General features: G+C 41.9%; 1 protein-coding gene across 2 annotated transcripts; it reads left to right on the forward strand.

Moving 5' to 3' along the window:
• Nucleotides 1-197: 197 nt before the first annotated feature.
• Nucleotides 198-16227, forward strand: LOC140481797 (death-associated protein-like 1.S). 2 transcript variants are annotated; one of them, XM_072578325.1, is made up of 5 exons: nt 221-296; nt 384-437; nt 11172-11247; nt 12948-12999; nt 15689-16227. In XM_072578325.1, exons 3-5 carry the CDS (start codon nt 11186-11188, stop codon nt 15797-15799), a joined length of 225 nt encoding a protein of 74 aa, XP_072434426.1. In that variant the 5' UTR covers nt 221-296; nt 384-437; nt 11172-11185; the 3' UTR covers nt 15800-16227. The 2 variants fall into 2 exon arrangements, with proteins under 2 accessions (XP_072434425.1, XP_072434426.1); XM_072578324.1 differs by lacking the exon at nt 384-437 and having other exon boundaries at nt 198-296.
• Nucleotides 16228-19869: the final 3642 nt, after the last annotated feature.

Genomic DNA, 19869 nt, shown 5'->3' on the forward strand with positions numbered 1-19869 from the left:
GAGAAGTTACCAGGTGCACAGAGAATCGAGTGAAAAATTAAACTGAGAAGGAAGGATGAGTTGAGTGACGATTTTAAATGTAGGGAGGGGCAGGTGTGGATAATCCATTCGGAGATATCTAGGATTTTGTTTTAAAGCGTTTTCAATTAGGCATTGGCGTCATTCGCTATTTGTTGAAACACTCTACAGGTGTCACATTAACTGGACCGGTCCGATCGTAGACGCCTTTTACGATTTCGGTCTTTCCAAATTTCCAATTAATACGAAGCATAGAATGAGTTTTCATTCAGATACAGGTAATTTGCATGTAACTCATTTTAAAGTAAGGTTATTGCTCCTAGGAAACACAAATCAATGGTGACGACTCCATTCATTTTTTTCAGCAACAAACCTGTGAACGCGCAGGATCAACCGTTTCCAGTTGGTTTTTTAAAAAAGTGAGGAGAATTGCTTATAAGTAGCTTTTCGGCGTTGTAGATTAGTTTGGCTCGTGTAAAGTGAGTAGGCGAGAGTTTTATTCGTTAAAGCACAGGCTAGCTACATTTATTTTGGTCTTAAAACCCTTTGGTCAAATTTCGAGAGAGGTGAGCGCTAATTTCTACATAGTGTAGCTCGTTATCTTTCACATATGAAAGGAGAGGTACTTGACTCGGCTGGCTTTCCTTTTCAGATTCTCTTTTAACACGAATTTAATGTGGAAGCTTTCGCTTTATATTCTTGTTAGTTATTTTTAACTTGCCTTTCGTTAGGATGTAGTTTTCCCACTTTTTTTTTAGTGTTCTAGTTTATTATGATAGTGTCCTGGTGTGAAATTCATGATCTGAAATTACTTGATAGTTTATGAAGGATGTAACTTAGTGCAAGAAAGTTTTTGTGAAATATTGTTAATAATTAAAGTTTTTGATGTGTAGTCTTGATATTACTGAAGGCTTGAACTAACTATATCTGACTTCAAAAATAGTAATTAGTCTTTTAGGGGGAGGAGGGGGGAGGAACTGAATACGAGGAAAGAGATTTTTCCAAATTTACATACTCCAAGATGAGTGACTTAGTGTCTTTTTAAAACTTTAGATCTCTCTTTAAGACTTTAGCCTTAGCTACATGTCTCAATACCATTCATAACCATTTTGAGTTGTCTCATTTTTTATTCTGGAATTCTTTGTATTGGCTTTCATTATCTACCATTGATTTTATTTCTAAACTTTGAGTCTGCTGCTTTCAATTCCATTTTCTCTTGATAGTTTTGAGTTTATGGAAATTTTGATTGTCATTATCTATTGAATGGTGGTTGTACTTAGACATTGAGTACCTGATTGGGTGCGCTAGTTATTAATTGGCTAGATTTCTTCAGTTATGGTTAATTTTGATTGGTGAAGCAAACCACCAGAGTTGCACTTGAAATCCCTTGTGTACCATCAGGTTAATTGCTTGAATGTATTAAACAAATTGAACTTAAAGTGAAGGTATTGCAATGTAAATATATTTTTCAGTAGAATCTCTCAGCCCTTTTTAATTATTGTAATTTAATTTTAATTGTAATTTGTTTAATGCTATATGTTCAAATCTTTAAAGCTCAAAGGTAATTTGATCCTGGGGCCTATACTGAATTAGTTTAAAATCTCACCAGGTTATAGTCCCACAGATTTATTTGGAAGTACAAGCTTTTGGAGAGCTGCTCCTTCCACTGGTAGCTATTGGGGCAGGATTGTAGGATACAGAATCCTGGCCAACTAGCTACCTAACGATAGCTTGTACTTCCAAATAAAACCTATTGGACAATAAACTCATGTGGGCGGCACGGTGGCACAGTGGTTAGCACTGCTGCCTCACAGCGCCAGAGACCCGGGTTCAATTCCCGCCTCAGGCGACTGACTGTGTGGAGTTTGCACGTTCTCCCCGTGTCTGCGTGGGTTTCCTCCGGGTGCTCCGGTTTCCTCCCACACTCCAAAGATGTGCAGGTCAGGTGAATTGGCCATGCTAAAATTGCCCGTAGTGTTAGGTAAGGGGTAGATGTAGGGGTATGGGTGGGTTACGCTTTGGCGGGGCGGTGTGGACTTGTTGGGCCGAAGGGCCTGTTTCCACACTGTAAGTAATCTAATCTAATCTAATCATGTTGTGATTTTTAACTTTGTCCACCTCAGTCCAACATCAACACCTTCACTTTGTGAATTAGTTCATGGTTGCTATAAATGTTGTACAATTGCTAGTTGTACAATCAATTGTAGGAGCTATTTTCTGGCTATCTGGAGGTTGGGTACAGCTTGAATTTTGATTTTTAACTCACATAAACCCACCCACAGTAGAAATAACTACTGACGAGAATTTGTGTATAATCATTGAACCAGTAGAGTTGCCTGTGTCTGCAGTCATTTCCCATGCTTAGTCATTAAATTGGGGGTGGAGGGGAGAAGAGAATGAAAGGAGAGTTTGAGAAATTGGGTTTATCTAATTTGCATTCCTTTTTTGAGTTTGAGCAAACAATTCTAAAATTTCAGCACTTTGATCGATTCTGTACACATCCTTTTCTACTTAGTCATAGTCATAGAGATGTACAGCACGGAAACAGAACCTTCGCTCCAACCCTTCCTTGCTGACCAGATATCCCACCTGCCAGCACCCAGCCCATATCCCTCCAAACCCTTCCTATTCATATACCTATCCAAATGCCTTTTAAATGTTGCAATTGTACCAGCCTCCTCCACTTCCTCTGGTAGCTTGTTCCAAACATGTACCATCCTCAGTGAAAAAGTTGCCCCTTAGGTCTCTCTAGATCTTTCCACTCTCACCATAAACCTATGCCCCCTAGTTCTGGACTCGCCCATCCCAGGGAAAAGACTTTTTATCTATTTATCCTATCTATGCCTATCATGATTTTATAAACCTCTAAGGTCAACTCTCAGCATCTGATGCTCCAGGGAAAACAGCCCCAGCCTGTTCAGCCTCTCCCTATAACTTAAATCCTGCAATCTTGGCAACATCCTTGTAAATCTTTTCTGAACCCTTTCAAGTTTCACAGCATCCTTCCAATAGGAAGGAGACCAGAATTGTATGCAATATTCCAACAGTGGCCTAATCAATGTCCTGTACAGCTGCAGCATGACCTCCCAACTCCTGTACTTAATACTCTAACCAATAAAGGAAAGCATACCAAACACCGCCTTCACATTCCTATCTACCTGTGACTCTGCTTTCAAGGAACTATGAACCTGCACTCCAAGGTCTTTTTGTTCAGCGACACCCCTAAGGGCCTTACTTATTTGATTTTTTTAAAGTTCCTTTTTGGGTTTGGAGTAGAGGTGCTTCATTCTTCCACTTTTATCGACCCTTGTTCTCTTGAGGCTGTGGTTCCTTCTATTTGAATTGTTGCAGCAGATTATGGAAATTAATCATTTGCCTACTGCCAGTAGTTCACTGTCTAAATGTGTTTTTAATTTTGAAGATTATTGCATTCTTATTGCTGTTTAATGTTGCTGTTCCACTTGTGGACAGGTGCGAAGTAATCTTGTAAATTGCTTTGTAGATTATGTATTGTAGCTGCAGAACACGTTTGGTGCAGAGTGTGAGCACTGCACTTGTTTGAACATCTTATTCAGTGCAGCTCTCTGCTCTGTCTTGTCCATAAGTAGTACAAATATGGTACTCTGTAGTACAAATGCGATGCTGCTTCATCTGGAAAATGTTTGTTTGAGGCCTTCTACAGTGAGAAAGGAGGGGGTGAATAGCTCAGTTTTGCCTTCCCAGTTATATAGGAAAATGCAATGGGGAGTGAGGAAGTATTAAGGGAAGAGTGCACCAGGGTGTCATGGAGGGAGTGGATATTTTCCACCTAGCCTGTCCACAGTTTTGAGATAGAGTGTGGCGCTGAAAAAGCGCAGCAGGTCAGGCAGCATCCGAGGAGCAGGAAATTCAGTATTTTGGGCAAAGGCCCTTCATGGATTCCTGATGAAGGGCTTATGCCTGAAACGTTGATTCTCCTGCTCTCCAAATGCTGTCTGAACTGCTGTGCTTTTCCAGCACCACATTCTCGATTCTGATCTCTAACATCTGCAGTCCTTGCTTTCTCCTACAGTCTTGAGTTGTCAACATTGAATTCAGTGGCTCTAAATTTTTTTTCTTACATTCTCTCTACCCACCCCCACAACTGACCTGTTTGTATCTTGTTTACTTAGTAGGAAGGACGAAGCCTGTCTCATTAACAACCTTCTATCTTTTCTTGCTCCACAATTAATGCTGTTGTCTTTTTCACTGGGCCTCTATATGATCTAGATTAGAGTGGTGCTGAAATAGCACAGCAGGTCAGGTAACCAGGAGTACAATAGGTGAATGGGGGTGGGGATGAAGGTGATAGATCAGAGGGGAGGGTGGAGCAGATAAATGGGAAGGGAGATCGGCAAGTAGGACAGATCATTAGGATGGTGCTGAGTTGGAAGTTTGGAACTGGGGTAAGGTGAGGGGGAAGGGAAATGAGGAAACTGGTGAAGTCCACATTGATGCTCTGAGGTTGATGTGTTCCGAGGTGGAAGATGAGGCGTTCTTCCTCCAGGCATCAGGTGGTGAGGGAGCGGCGGTGGAGGAGGCCCAGGACCTGCGTGTCCTTGGCAGAGTGGGAGGGGGAGTTGAAATATTGGGCCACAGGGCGGTGGGGTTGATTGGTGCGGATGTCTTGGAGATGTGCCCTGTGAGGAAGCATCCAGTCTTCCCAATGTAGAGGAGACAGCAACGGATACGATAAATGACATTGGTGGATGTGCAAGTGAAACTTTGGATGTGTAAGGCTCCTTGGATGTAGGTGGGGGAGGAGGTGTGGGTGCAGGTTTTTGCAATTCCTGCAGTGGCAGGGAAGATGCCAGGACGGGAGGGCGGGTTTATTGGGGGGCACGGACCTGACCAGGTAGTCATGCAGGGAGCAGAAATGGGTGGGGAGGGAAATATATCCCTGGTGGTGGGGTCCGTTTTGGAGGTGGTGGAAATGTCGGCGGATGATGCGGCTTATGCGAAGGTTGGTAGGGTGGAAGGTGAGGGGAGTTCTGTCCTTGTTACAGTTGGAGGGGTGGAGTTTGAGGGCGGAGGTACAGGATGTGGGTGAGATACATTAGAGAGCATCTTCAACCACATGGGGAGAGACATTGCAGTCCCTAAAGAAGGAGGCTGCCTTCTTCATGCACTCTGCTTCTGTCAAAATTATATTTTCCAAATCTTTCATTTCTGAAGAGTCAAAGCAAACTCCATGTCAGGTGTTTCTCTTTCCATACATGCAGCCAAACCTGCTGAGTTTCTCCAGCTGATGTCAAAGCTGTTCTACAAACAATTAAAACTAAATTGAAAGCAGAATCTCCTACACTGCATGAAGGTGAGTCTTCGTACTCCTAGCCATGAGTATAGAGTAAATAAGATCAAAGTTGAATGCATGATTCAGATTATGGAAGAAATGGATTTCAATTGTTAGCACCAGTACTTAGGAACAAAGGGAGCTCCATCAATGGGACAGTATTCACCTCTGAGGGGTGCTAGGATCAATGTCCTGGTGCATCATATGACTGCAGCAGTGGAGAGGGCTTTAATAGTATTGAAGGAGAGAAGGGTATTTTGAGGAGGAAGATTTTAAGGGGAAACGCAATGGTGAATGGTAACTAGTGTGTTGCAGAAAGATGAAATGTACAAACATAATGCGTTAAGTATGGTCAGTAGGGGAAAGGAAAGCTCTAAATGATTTTGGCTCAGCAGCGATATACAATTCAGTTCAAAGTTGAGGTGATTATGTACTTTTTTTAAAAGACAGTGGAACAGGAGGAGAGTTTTCTTAGTGCATTCACTAAGATCTCATACAAGAAATTGTTTTTTAAAAAAAAGTCACCATCTGAATATATGGAACATTCCTAACAAGATAGATGCCTCATAGGTTTGGATCTAATTTGCATTATGGAATAATGGTTATCAAGTGACCATGGTCAGGAGAAACACATTCCAGGGTACACAACATTTTCAAAAAAGGTGGACAGATTGGGCAAACAGGACAGGGTAGCCTAATGATAAAACATGACATTAGTAAGTAGGCTGAAGAAGAGATTAGAGTAAGTAGGCTCCAACCGCGGAGGTTGGAGATCAGCATCGAGTGTGGTGCAGGAAAAGCACAGCAGGACAGGCAGCATTAGAGGAGCAGGAAAATCGTCGTTTCGAGCAAAAGTCGGATTCCTGATGAAGGGCTTTTGCCCAAAACTTCAATTTTTCCTGCTCCTCGGATGCTGCCTGACCTGTGCTTTTCCAGCACCACACTCGATGCTGATCTCCAACCTCCGCGGTCTCACTTTCATCTAAGAGGAGATTAGGAAGAGCAAACGTCAGAATACAAGTGGTGTCGTTTTTGGGCTCCTTAAGCGTCTAAACTATTAGACAAAAAAAATCAAACAAGCAATTTATTGGAGTTTGTAATGCAGCTAAACACTCACTGAGTACAGGACTTCAATATTGCTGAAAGAAGGGGTATGCTTTTGAAGTTTTTGTGTTCTTGTCATCAGGACAAATACCAGATGCCAAATTTCAAACAACTTGGAGAACAGAAGGAAAAGGGTGCCTTTATATTCTCAATTGTGGGATGTGGATATTGCTGGTTGGGCCAGTATGGAGGGTTGTGAATAGGGGTGTTCCACAAGGATCAGTGCTGAGTCCTCTGTGGTCTACATAAATGACTTCGAGGAAAACATAATTGGTCTAATTAGTAAGTTTGCGGATGATACAAAAATTGGTGGAGTTGGGATAGTGAGAGGATACAGCAGGATAGATCAGTTGGAGGCATGAGCAGAAAACTGGCAGATGGAGTTTAATCTGGACAAATGTGAGATGATGCATTTTGGAAGACCAGGTACAGGTGGAAATTATACAGTGAATGACAGAATCCATAAGAGTACTGATATGCAGAGGGATCTAGGTGTGCAGGTCCACAGATCACTGAAGGTTAGGCAACACTTGGAAAATTAGGTAAAAGCAATGACTGCAGATGCTGGAAACCAGATTCTGGATTAGAGTGGTACTGGAAAAGCACAGCAGTTCAGGCAGCATCTGAGGAGCAGGAAATCGACGTTTCGGGCAAAAGCCCTTCATCAGGAATAGAGGCAGATTGCCTGAAGGGTGGACAGATAAATGAGGAGGGTGGGGAGAAAGTAGCATAGAGTATAATGGGTGAGTGGGGGAGGGGATGAAGGTAATAGGTCAGAGAGGAGGGTGGAGTGGATAGATGGAAAGGAAGGTAGGCAGGTAGGACAAGTCATGGGGACAGTGCTGAGCTGGAAGGTTGGAACTGGGGTGAGGTGGGGGAGGGGAAATGAGGAAACTGTTGAAGTCCACATTGATGCCCTGGGGTTGAAGTGTTCCGAGGCGGAAGATTAGGCGTTCTTCCTCCAGGCGTTGGGTGGTGAGTGAGCAGCAGTGGAGGAAGCCAAGGGCCTTCATGTCCTCGGCTGAGTGGGAGGGGGAAGTTGAAATGTTGGGCCACGGGGCGGTGTGGTTGATTGGTGTGGGTGTCCCGGAGATGTTCCCTAAAGCACTCTGCTAGGAGGCGCCCAGTCTCCCCAATGTAGAGGAGACCGTATCGGGAGCAACGGATACAATAAATGATATTTAGTGGATGTGCAAGTAAAACTTTGATGGATGTGGAAGGCTCCTTTTAGGGGCTTGGATAGAGGTGAGGGAGGAGGTGTGGGTGCAGGTTTTACAGTTCCTGCGGTGGCAGTGGAAAGTGCCAGGATTGGAGGGTGGATTATTTGGGGGGCATGGACCTGTCCAGGTAGTCACGGAGGGAACGGTCTTTGAGGAAGGTGGAAAGGGGTGGGGAGGGAAATATATTCCTGGTGATGGGGTCTGTTTGGAGGTGGCGGAAATGTCGGCGGATGATTTGGTTTATGCGAAGGTTTGTAGGGTGGAAGGTGAGCACCAGGGGCGTTCTGTTCTTGTTACGGTTGGAGGGGTGGGGTCTGAGGGCGGAGGTGCGGGATGTGGACGAGATGCGTTGGAGGGCATCTTTAACCACGTGGGAAGGGAAATTGCGGTCTCTAAAGAAGGAGGCCATCTGGTGTGTTCTGTGGTGGAACTGGTCCTCCTGGGAGCAGATCTGGCGGAGGCGGAGGTATTGGGAATACTGGATGGCATTTTTGCAAGAGGTAGGGTGGGAAGAAGTGTAATCCAGGTAGCTGTGGGAGTCGGTGGGTTTGTAAAAATGTCAGTGTCAAGTCGGTCATCGTTAATGGAGATGGAGAGGTCCAGGAAGGGGAGGGAGGTGTCAGAGATGGTCCAGGTCTCCTCTACATTGGGGAGACTGGGCGCCTCCTAGCAGAGCGCTTTAGGGAACATTCCGGGACACCCACACCAATCAACCACACCGCCCCGTGGCCCAACATTTCAACTCCCCCTCCCACTCTGCCGAGGACATGGAGGTCCTGGGCCTCCTTCACCGCCGCTCCCTCACCACCAGACGCCTGGAGGAAGAACGCCTCATCTTCCGCCTCGGAACACTTCAACCCCAGGGCATCAATGTGGACTTCAACAGCTTCCTCATTTCCCCTTCCCCCACCTCACCCTAGTTCTAAACCTCTAGCTCAGTGTCTGTCCCCTTGACTTGTCCGGACTTGTCCTACCTGCCTATCTCCTTTTCCACCTATCCACTCCACCCTCTCCTCCCTTACCTATCACCTTCATCCCCCCCTCCCCCTCTCACCCATTGTACTCTATGCTACTTTCTCCCTACCCCCACCCTCCTCTAGTTTATCTCTCCACGCTTCAGGCTCACTGTCTTTATTCCTGATGAAGGGCTTTTGCCCGAAACGTTGATTTCGAAGCTACTTGGATGCTGCCTGAACTGCTGTGCTCTTCCAGCACCACAAATCAGAATCTGGTTTCCAGCATCTGCAGTCATTGTTTTTACCAGGAGATTTCAGCGAAGTAGTAAGGTTGGATAGACTGGATTTATTTTCACTGGAATGGAGGAGGTTGAGAGGCAACCTAATAGAAGCTTAAGATTGTGAATGGTATAGAGTGGAAAGTATGAGGCTTTTTACCAGAGTGCAAGTGTCAGTTATTGGGGGTGGGGGAGCGGGGGGACAGGTTCAAGCTGTATATGTGTGGTTGGGGTTTTAAAAGATGCGAGGCAAGCTTTTCATACAAGGCGGAGAATGTCTGGAACACATTGCCAGAGGTGGTGGTGGAAGCAGACACATAAGCAGTATTCAAGAGGCACTTCGACAAATCCCTCGATAGGAAGACAATAGAGGGTACAGATCCTGTAAGTGAAGGCAATTTTCATATGAAAAGGAAAATGCGGTGGTCAGCTTAGAGGGCCAAAGGGCCTGTTTCTGTGCTGTATTTTCTTTGTTCTAAACGTCAGCATGTGTGCCAGTGGCAGAACAGTCAGCTTCTCCTGGCAGTTGGCAGCTGCAATACAGATGGTTCATTCCAGTGATTGGCAGCAGCAAAGGCTATGATATTTTCCACTGGGGAATTGGTTGGTTCTGGGCCCTGCATAGCTTCAGCTCTGGAAGTGGAGTTCTGGAATGGGGTTTGAAACCTTGATTCAACAAGTGAATGTACTACTGTTGAATCAACTGTCACTTATCGTGCAGCCCGAAGGCAACTTGGAACTTATCTACTCATCAACTATGACCCTGGTCTAATGGTTGTTGCTTGTCATGAGATTTCAAAGGCCTTGCCTACCTGTTTGATGGCTGCTGTTTAATATTTCTTGCTATCTGGAAGAAGTTGTCCAACCAGCCACTATGTGCTAGCATTTGATAGATTTTCACTTGCAGAGTTCTTGCCCCTATTGGCAATTCAACAATATTTCTAAATTCTCCTATGGGGCATGGGTGTCAGTAGATGGCCAGCATTTGTCTGTAATTGCCCTTGAGAAGGTGGTGAACTGCTGCAATGCCATTAGGGAGGGAATTTGATTTAGTGAAGGAATGGTGATATATTTCCAAGTTAAGATGGTGAGTGACTTGGACGTGAACTTGCAGATGGTGGTCTCATGTATCTGCTGCTAATTTATTTCTAGATGGTAGTGGTTGTGGGTTTGGAAGGTGCTGTCTGAGGATCTTTTGAATTTCTGTAGATATTACGTGGTGCTACTGATGAATATCGGATGCTTGTGAATGTGGTGCCCATCAAGCCGGTTGCTTTGTTGTGGATGATGAGCTCCTTGAGATTTTCAAGCTGCACTTATTCAGGCAAGTGGGGAGTGTTCTATCACACACCTGATCTGTTGTTGATGGACAGATTTTGGAAAGTCAGGTGATAAGTTACTTGCAGTATTCCTCTGACCTGCAGTTGTAACCACTGTATTCATGGTGAATCAATTGGAGTTTCTGGTCAATGGTAAGAAGTGTGGTACTAGAAAAGCGCATCTGAGGAGCAGGAGAATTGACCTTTCGAGCATAAGCTCTTTATCAGGATTGCAACAACCACAACCATCTTCCTATATGCTAGTTATGTCTCCTTATCAGCAGAGTTTGCCATCTGATTCCTGTTGATTTCTAATTTTATAAGGATTTGAAATCAAAAGGTTTTTTTATTCCATTTCCTACAGGGTGGAAACAGGCCCTTCAGCCCAACCAGTCCACACCGACCCTCTGAACAATAACCCACCCAGACCTATTTTGCTCTGACTAATGCACCTAACACCATGGGCAATTTAGCATGGTCAATTCACCTGACCTGCACATCTTTGGACTGTGGGAGGAAATCGGAGCACCCAGAGGAAACCCACGCAGACACAGGGAGAATGTGCAAACTCCACACAGATGGTCGCCTGAGGCTGAGACCCTGGTACTGTGAGGCAGCAGTGCTGCCACTGTGCTGCCCCTTCTGCAAGAAAATAAGTTAATATGTGAATTCATCACTTTTTTTTTTTAAAAATGAAAGTGTGCATACTGTGTCTACACAAGAAATGGCTGCACACCACTTCATCCTGTTGTCGTTCAATGTCTGTCACCTACCTGCACCCTCCCCCAAAACCACGTCAACTTGAAAGCCCTTCTGAAACTTTTTTTTTCTCTAGTGAAAGTTAATGGACCTTCAATCTAACTTTTTTTTTCCCCAAAATGCTACAACACCATACTCTTGCAAGCATTTTGTAACTGTACAAGTAACATGCACTGAATTACAACTTTATTTTCTATTCCTGAAAGGTGTGAGTGGTGTCATGAGGAATCAAAAGGAAAATGGAAGTGAGCAAAAAACCACAAAATATATTCTGGGCTCGAGGTAAGTAAATTTATGCCCTTTTTTTTTATTTGAACTGGAGTAAGAGGAAAACTACTATTCAGAGAGCAGGAAAATATTTGTGATAATTGGGATATAATAGAAACAGGATCTTGATGCCTGTCTGAAGCAATTATTCTCTATTCATTCACCTGAAGATGTCCTTCCTATTCACGACAATTATCCTTCGTTGCTGGCAGGAACATTTCTCATGGATAATGTTGATGCATGCTGCAATTTCTTTTGTGGTTGATTTAAAGCTTTGACTCTGACAATGACTGTTTAGGGGTTGATATTCTCCCAAATTATATAAGCAAGATTCCTAAACTGAACAATTTTTGACTTGGACTTGGCTGCAGCACATCTATTTAACAAATAACAGCTATGTCTGACCATGCATATTTATACATTTCCTCCATTTGGCAATGGTAATGAGTTGAACTCCTGGAGAATGTTTTCCTGATTCACTACCAAGGTGACCATAATACAGGATTTATAATCTGACCTTTTTTTAATTATTTTTTTTTACTGGTTTTGTCTTTCCAATTTGTTCTAGTTGTGACTTTTATTTAACTTGACTGCAACTAACTTTGATCTTGTAATATGGCAGAAAACCTTGCAGGTCTTAAAGGCCAATGTTTCAGGCAAGAAAGAAGGAAGTTGTTCACTTGTTTCTTCCTTTTATCTATTTATGCTCCATTTCAGCCGGCTGTTAGCTACTCACGCTGACTCTAACTTCTACTGGCTTCCACATTTATCACAGCCTTTCCGTTTCTGACCTTATCCACTCTTTTATTGGTTCAAACCAATTGCAGTTTTAGGGCCATAAACATGAAACATTCCCTTTGTTTCTCCCCACAGCGGCTGACCAGTTGAGTGTTTCCAGTATTTTTTTGTTTTTTTTTCAAATTTGAGTGAGTATCAACAGTATTATGCTTTTAGAATTTTATATCAAGGTGTGCTTGAATGTGTGGTAACTGGATTAAACACTTCAATATGTATTGAAGATTTTGGTCCAGATTTCACAGTCAGCAATTTGTGACATGAATTTCATATTTCCTGACATTAGTTTCAAATTGGCATTGAGTGAGCTGCAAGTGATGTTGTTGAATTGCTTATTCATTCTGTTCAATAAACCAAGAATGCTTAAAAGTCAAGAAGTAAAGGGAGGAAGGAATGTGAATATCAATGAGGAAAAGGCACTGGGAAAACTATTAGAAAAAAGGACTGAGATTTACTAATCAACATGCCCACTGATGTTGCTACACATTTCTGCAGCAGGTGGGACCAGAACCTAAGCTGCCTTGCTCAGAGGTAGGGACACTACCACTGTACCACAAAAGACCCCTTATCTAAGGACTGATTTGCCCTCAGCTGATGGCTTTCATCTTGAGGTCTTCCAGGAAGTAGCAAGAGATGATGGATGCCTTGATTGTGATTTTCCAAAATCCTTCAGGTTCTGTAAAGCTGTTGTGGATCTGCTGGTCCAAATAAAGCCCAGCCCTGGAGAACAGGCTTGTTTTTTTTGGACTAGAGAACAAAATTGAGGGAATTGAAAATGTGACCTCACTTTTAAAATGTTGGGAAGCAGTTCAAAGTCAAAAAGGCTGAGCAAGATTATTTGGTTTCTCATCCATGTATGAATCAAACTAGTTCAATCTCCACTTGGTTACTTCAATTACATCACTTTTCTTTATTTCCAGTTCTGTCAACTTGTCAATAAGGAGTTTTGATTTGGCTAAAACTATGGATAAGGTGAGTAATGGATTATATGGAACAATTTTACTGGCATTTTAATTCAAAATGTTTGCACAATATGCACATAGCATTTTTTTAAAAATGAATATACTCTGATTTCCAGTTGAGTCAATCAATTCTAGAAATGGATGAAATCAGGGTAATCTTTGGTTGTAACTCAGTTTTATTTTCTGCCTTTTTTTTTTCTTTCTCCTCTCTTCTGAATGTCCCTTCAACCCAGCAGTTCAAATGTCAGTTCTTGCACACTGATTTTTAAGGCACTGGAACTTAACTAGTATTTTTAGAATGATTGTTCAGCCTGTCTTTTCTTTTTTTTTAAAAAAAAACTCCTCTTTTAAAACACACTCTATTGTACCTTCTAAAAAGTCTTAAATTTGTTTTTTTTATTCCCCTCATTGCATTACTTGCTGTAGAATAGTTCTGAAGTAACCATTTATTACATGAACCCTGATATGTTTGTTATTTGATTTGTGGTTCATATAACCATTGGAGGGTAAACTTTATCTGGCACTCCTGTTGGCTGGATAATCTTGGGAATCTGAGTTATTTGTTTCTTTTTCTGTATTTGAATTGCCTGATATCAAGAAACATAAATATACAGGAACAACACAACCTGCAAGTTCCCTTGAGACACTTGCCATCCTAACTTGCAAGTGTATTGCTGTACCTTTTTGTTACTGGATCAAAATCCTGCAATTCCTTTCCTAACAGCACTGTGGGTATGCCTATAATAACTGGACTGTAGCAATTCAAGAAGGTAGCTCACCACCACCTCAAGGTCAATTGGGCAATAAGTGCTGGCCCAGTCAGTTATGTTGTCATCTCATGAATGAATCAGAAAAATTAAACTTTGCTATTGGGCTCCTTGATACTCTTGACCTTTCAAAGTGTCTACCAGAGTGAAGGTGACTTTACAAACTATTGTTTATACCAATTAAACTGAAGTTTTAATCTATGGTAACATGTTTCTAGCTTAAACTCAAGTGTCACTCCATGTGTGAAAGTGTAAACTAATTTGTATTCACTGTACGGACCAATGGAAATTGTACAGATTTTCTGCTCCGGAGTTTCTCTACAGTGCATATTACCAAACACCAGCCGTAAGCCAGCACAGCACAACACAACTGGATGTTTCTCAAAATAAGATGTTTAAATTCCTCATTGTTTTCAAGTGTTAAGTTAGTTTAATTTATTGCAACTGAACCTAGCTTTATCAAAAGTAAGCATTTTAAACCTATTAATCCACTAATGCTATTTTCAACAAAACCTTTGAGTACAAGAGGGCTTCTTGGGAAATTTGAAACTGTATTCGAACTTTTTATGATGTAACTTTTTGGCTCTTCAAATGAGCATGATGAGAAACACTCAGATTTCAGGATTTGGTTAGTTTTGTACCTAGGGCTAACATTTAGTTTCAATCCCAAACATTTTGTTTAGAAGTATTACTTTTTTTGTGCGAGTTGAGTATTTGGTTATTGGGAAATTGACCCAAAAGTCAATTGGAAAGTTCAGGCCTCTTTATTTAGTTCTAATAGCTTGCTGTATCCAAATATTGTGCTAAATTTAAGCATTGATAATAGACCAAATTTCATTTGGAAAACATGCTAATAATTACATCCTTACATTTCTCTTACACCAAAGTATAATCCTTATTCATCTTTTCAATTGGATTTTTTGAACTTGTAAGTTTACTCTTTCCTTAGCAGATGAGTAATGCTCAATGCATTACATCTAACAGCAGTATTCAAATAGTCACTGAATTTTCACACTTTAAACTGAAACACAAACTGACCAAGTGCACAAAGCAAGAGCAGGTTAATAGGCTAGAAATTCCCCAGCAAGTAAATGAAATCCTGACAAATACATTTCAACCATCTACATAGTAAATCACATTTAATTGGCACCTTGTCTGCCATGACAACATTTTTATGTTCCAAGCTATATTGCAGCAATTTTTGCTTGCAACTTTTACCACCACCAAAGAACAATGTCCCAGGCATGTGAGCACCATTTGCATGTTCCCTTCCAAAAACTACAGCATTCCAAATTGGAAGTATTGACATTTTTTTGTCTTTGTCACTAAATCAAAATCCTGCAATACCACACTTAACAGGAAGGAGTACATACATCATGCAGACCACAAATCAAAAAGGTGATCACTACCACCTTGAGAGCAATGTTGGTCTTGTCAGTGAAACCCGCGTCCTGTCAAAGTGTAATAGAAAATGTTTAAATATAGTACAGTATGCTGCCTGACAGTGTGAGTACCAAAGATGACCTGCCATGAGACAAGTACATTTGAGTCATTAAAGCAGTGTCAAAACACTTGGTCAAGCAGTTAATACTTAGAAAGTATTTGAGAAGGCAGTGAGAAATAGCAAACAGATTCAGCCTCCTGTTGTGAGGTAGCTCTTAACCCAGAGTCTTGTAAGTGAGGTCCTCCCACTGATCCTGAAAATGGCATCTATCCAGGTGCAATCACAGCACAACTACTAAATTGTATATTGAGATTTTAAAAATTTTTTGGCAGACTAGCTGTGGTTTCATTTGTTTTCATAACTTGCAAAGCATTCCAGGGCACATGCCAGGTGAAATAATGCCTTTTGATCCCATGCCCTTAAATGCTTCAAAGGTATTTTTCTGCAGTTCCTTACAGGCTGATTAGTCTTTCTCCACTTCTTTTCAGCTGAGTCGTAAATTTCCACCTGAAGCTGCACAGCAAAAGTTTCAGCCTGCTCTGGAGAAGATTCCACTACCAAGACAACTTCACACTATTCATCAGCCACGCAAATGCTGATTCAAGAGGTTAACTCTGCACCATGTGACAGCCACCATTCAAACTGAAGAAAGCAATGATGGTATTTGAAATATAAATGACAGTCTCCTCCATAGCTGTATAATTCAATGTAGTGCCTTCCATATAGCCTAACCTGCTAGAAACCTTCTTGACCAAATCCAATATTAGTTCAATATGTCTATTAGTGTACCAGATTTATGTAGTTGGTGTCTCCTGAGGTTAAATTTGACTACTTAAAATGATACAATGGAAACTTAAGTTTTTTTCATCACTTTTTTTTTAACCTAGTGATGTTGAGGAATGACAAATGATAAGTAGTCCCATGACAGCAGAAACTTCAAATGATTATTTCAAAGTATTGAATCTGTTTATATGCAAGGAACCAAAATGAGGACTTTGCTGTGTCTCACCAACTGCACCATCCTCCTTCCTGCTCTGAATTGATAATAAACTTTCTTGCATTTGCAGTGGTATTAGTTTCCATTTTCCATCTTTGTGTTTCCACCTTCAAAAGCATTTAAGTGAGAGGATTTTATTTTACTGCAATATGTCGAGCTTTGGTGAGATCATGTCTGGGGTATTGTGGATCGTTCTTTACCTAGCTAAAAAATATTTGCTATAGAGGGATTAAAACCAGGTTCACCTAACTCCCTCCTGAGAAGGAGGGATTATCCTAATCTAAGGTGATCTCATTGAATCTTGTAAGAATTTCTTGTTTAACAGCATGGATGCAGGAAAGGTATTGCCTGCCTCTGATCTAAAACCAGGGGACACAATTACAGAATAAGAAGCCATTTTTGGATCAAAATGAGAAGGAATTTTTCTCACTTGGTTAATCTTTGGAATTGTCCCCAATGGCCCAGGAGACTTGAGCATTGAGAATTTTCAATATGGAGATCAATGATTTTGAGATATTAAAAATATCAAATAATGCAGGAAGTTGGTGTCGAAACATATTGACTATGATCTCCTGGTGGAGCTTGAAATGCTATTCCTGCTCCAATTTCCTTTTGAAGTAAAAGGGTCAGTTGTTCCAGTTAGCTGCAAGCAGCACATGCAAACTTTCCCAATCTGTGCTGGTATCCAGTTCTTCTAATCCCAGTTGTCAAATGCACAGCCATAGCATTTCCTGCCTAATTCCTGAGAGCAGAGTCAGGAAGAGAAGACATTCCGTCTTTTTGTGGCAGTAGCTGCTGTCTTCCAGTATGTACTTAAAGATTGACCCATCCACCCCTCCATTGGAAGACAGTCAGTCAAGGAGTTGGTTGGTTGTGGAGTTACCAGGTTTTAACCTGTTTTTAATGTTTTGTGTGTACTGACAAGGCAAGTCATATACATGCACCTTCAGTCTTTGCTCTAACCCAGGCCAAAGTTCCTGCAGGTCACAAACTGTAAGGAATTGTCCATCTTGAGAGTTCTTAAACACCCTGGGTTTATCCTTTCAATCAGATGACAACTTGAATAATAGACTTCTCAGGAGCCTGGAAGATCTGTGCCAATATATTCTAATTGGATTCATTGATTTTTTTTTCCAGATGATAGGCAGTAGTCTGCTTAGCTAAAAGGTATAAATGTTGCTTGAGCAATTTTTCCATATTTAAAGGCTTACAATTTACTGAGGCTTAAACACATCATGAGCTTAGATGAGATGAATACAAAAGATTATTTCCCTAGGGTAGAGAAGTTCAAAACTGGAGGGTATTTTTTAAGGTGAGCTGAGAGATTTTAAAAGGACCTGAGAATCCCTTTTCACACTGGGTGGTCCACATGTGGAATGAACTGCCAGAAGTGGTAGATGCAGGTAAGGTTACAACATTTAAAAGACATTTGGACATTGTAAATGAATGCGAATGGTTTAGAGGGAGATGGGCCAAATGCAGGCAAAAGGTAGTAGTTTAGGGAACTTGACCAGCATAGACAAATTGGGCTGAACTGTCTGTTTCTGTAGTCTATGACATGCACACATTTATAGTTCGTTAGAAATCTTGAGAATTTATGCTTGTGATACACCTTCTAACCTTGATGGGGAGTTACTGATCACCGATCTCTTGTATACTTCCATGTTACAATTTAAGAAACTCAAGGAAATGCAAGGTCAGTTGCTTATTACTCTATAAATTCAGACCTGGGGAAAATTGGCAGCAGCTGTGAACAACATCTTTAATTCTGGCATTTGGTATTTCCTTGGGTTTCTCAAGTTGTAACATGGAAGTATACAAGATCTGGTTGGTACGTGAAGCCTGGCATTTGAATTATGATTTGAAAAATAACCATATAAAATAGCATTCAAAACAGAGAAACCCACACTGCTAACTAACAGCAGTGAAACTGCGCAGTTACTGCCTTTGTTGAATTCATGTATCATTGGACATTGTTAATTTTCCCAGGTGCACTCCAAACAGTGAAATTCACAACTGATCTTGGAGGAACCTGATTGGGAGAGGTCACAGCACAGAAACAGATGTGAATAGATTTAAGTATAGCCTTGCTGTAAATCTACAGTTGTGAGTAGAGGTGGGTTTTCTTGATTGTTTTATTGAGATGTCCCTTGATTAAACTTAATACTTACGGCTTATATTTTAAGTTAGCCTGGAGCAGCCTTTTGTAAAGGAATAAGATGCTTTTTCCTGGGTCTGTAGATTGGAAGAAGCAAAAATGACCCTTAGTGATATGCTCTTGTTAGATGTGGGAGTTTAGGGAGAGTTTACGATAAATGCCTTTGGCTGTGAATCCAATCAGATTGAATGGATTGGTTGGAGTGACAGTTAGAGGTAATGAGGAATTTACAAGAGCAAGGGGGTGTGATGGATGGCAGTTATAGGAAGGGAGATAAGTCACAGACACAGTCACATAAATGGGTTAACTCCAGGAAAGGCAAGAGAGGCAGTGCAGGAGTCTTCTGTGACTATCCCCATTTCAAACAAGTTTGCTGTTTTGGAATTTGTAAGGAGTGATGGATTCTTGGGTATGTAGCATAAACAGCCAAGTTTCTGGTTTTGAGACGATACCCCTCACTGTATTAGAGCCAATGGGTTCTCCGAGATTGATTTGTGTGGGGGGGACTGTCTAGTTCAAGGCACAGACAGATGTTTCTGTGGCCAGCAGCGAAAAATGAGAATGGTGTGCTGCCTCCATGGTGCCAGCATCAAGGACGTCTGAGGGTGCAGAATGTCCTCTAGGGAGAGGGCTAACATTGAAACCGATGGCATAGGAAGCGAAAAGGATGAGATTCTGAAGGGAGAATAAAGCGAGGTAGGCAGGAATTTAAAAAAAGTCCTTGAGTAGTGAAGTGGGTGATGGCATGGGGTAGGGGAGCATTAGGCACATAGTGTGGTCTTATGTCTATGTAGAGAGACAGCAGAGCAAACACTGATACTACCTGGGGCAACCAGAATACCAGCACAATGCACTCCCAACCTAATTGATTAGTTTAAGGTGGGTGGGGGAGAGAATACAAATGAGTAGCGTATACTGCCGGCTGAAGTGTCTGGGTCCAGCCCATACCTTTGATAGAAATGCTAACAGTTTGATGCGGAGTCAATGCAGAATGATAATAGTCAGGGAACAAGTTAAAGTACTACAGCCACTGCAACAGAATAGGACAGATAGCAGCAGTGTGCGGGGAAAAGCATGGGGCACCCCCAAACATCACCAGGGACCTCGGGGATCTGGAGCTCAGTACAGCTGACAACTAGCTGCCCCCATTCGTGAGGGTAAGGGAGAGGGGAGAATTTACATGCCTGTAGTAACAGCAGAGCGGGAAATGTGAAATGCTATTATTGTTATTTTGGCATACATAGAATTTCATGGGGATATATGCAGAAAAAACAGCTGTGGAGATCGTGAAAGGATGAGTGAGACAGGGAATCCTGAAAGCAACCGTAAGTATGACTAACCCTCTAACATGGCCAGTAATAAAGCCTGATGGGTGTTACAGGCTCACCATTGATTATATAGGACTAAATAAGGTGCCCCCCCAAATTGCAACCCATTGTAGCAGACCCCTCCACCATCTTAAACAGCTTGACCCCTGAGTACAGGACTTTTACTATTTTAGACATAGCCAACAG

The sequence above is a fragment of the Chiloscyllium punctatum genome, chromosome 10 (assembly GCF_047496795.1).
Source record: "Chiloscyllium punctatum isolate Juve2018m chromosome 10, sChiPun1.3, whole genome shotgun sequence".
Lineage (NCBI taxonomy): Eukaryota > Metazoa > Chordata > Chondrichthyes > Orectolobiformes > Hemiscylliidae > Chiloscyllium > Chiloscyllium punctatum.

Excerpts from the sequence above, each read along its gene's own strand:
- LOC140481797 (XM_072578324.1), top strand. The coding sequence starts at position 275 with ATGAGTTTTCATTCAGATACAG. Across the intron at positions 297-11,171 it reads GAGTTTTCATTCAGATACAG|GTGTGAGTGGTGTCATGAGG; the intron begins GTAATTTGCATG and ends TATTCCTGAAAG. Across the intron at positions 11,248-12,947 it reads AAATATATTCTGGGCTCGAG|TTCTGTCAACTTGTCAATAA; the intron begins GTAAGTAAATTT and ends CTTTATTTCCAG.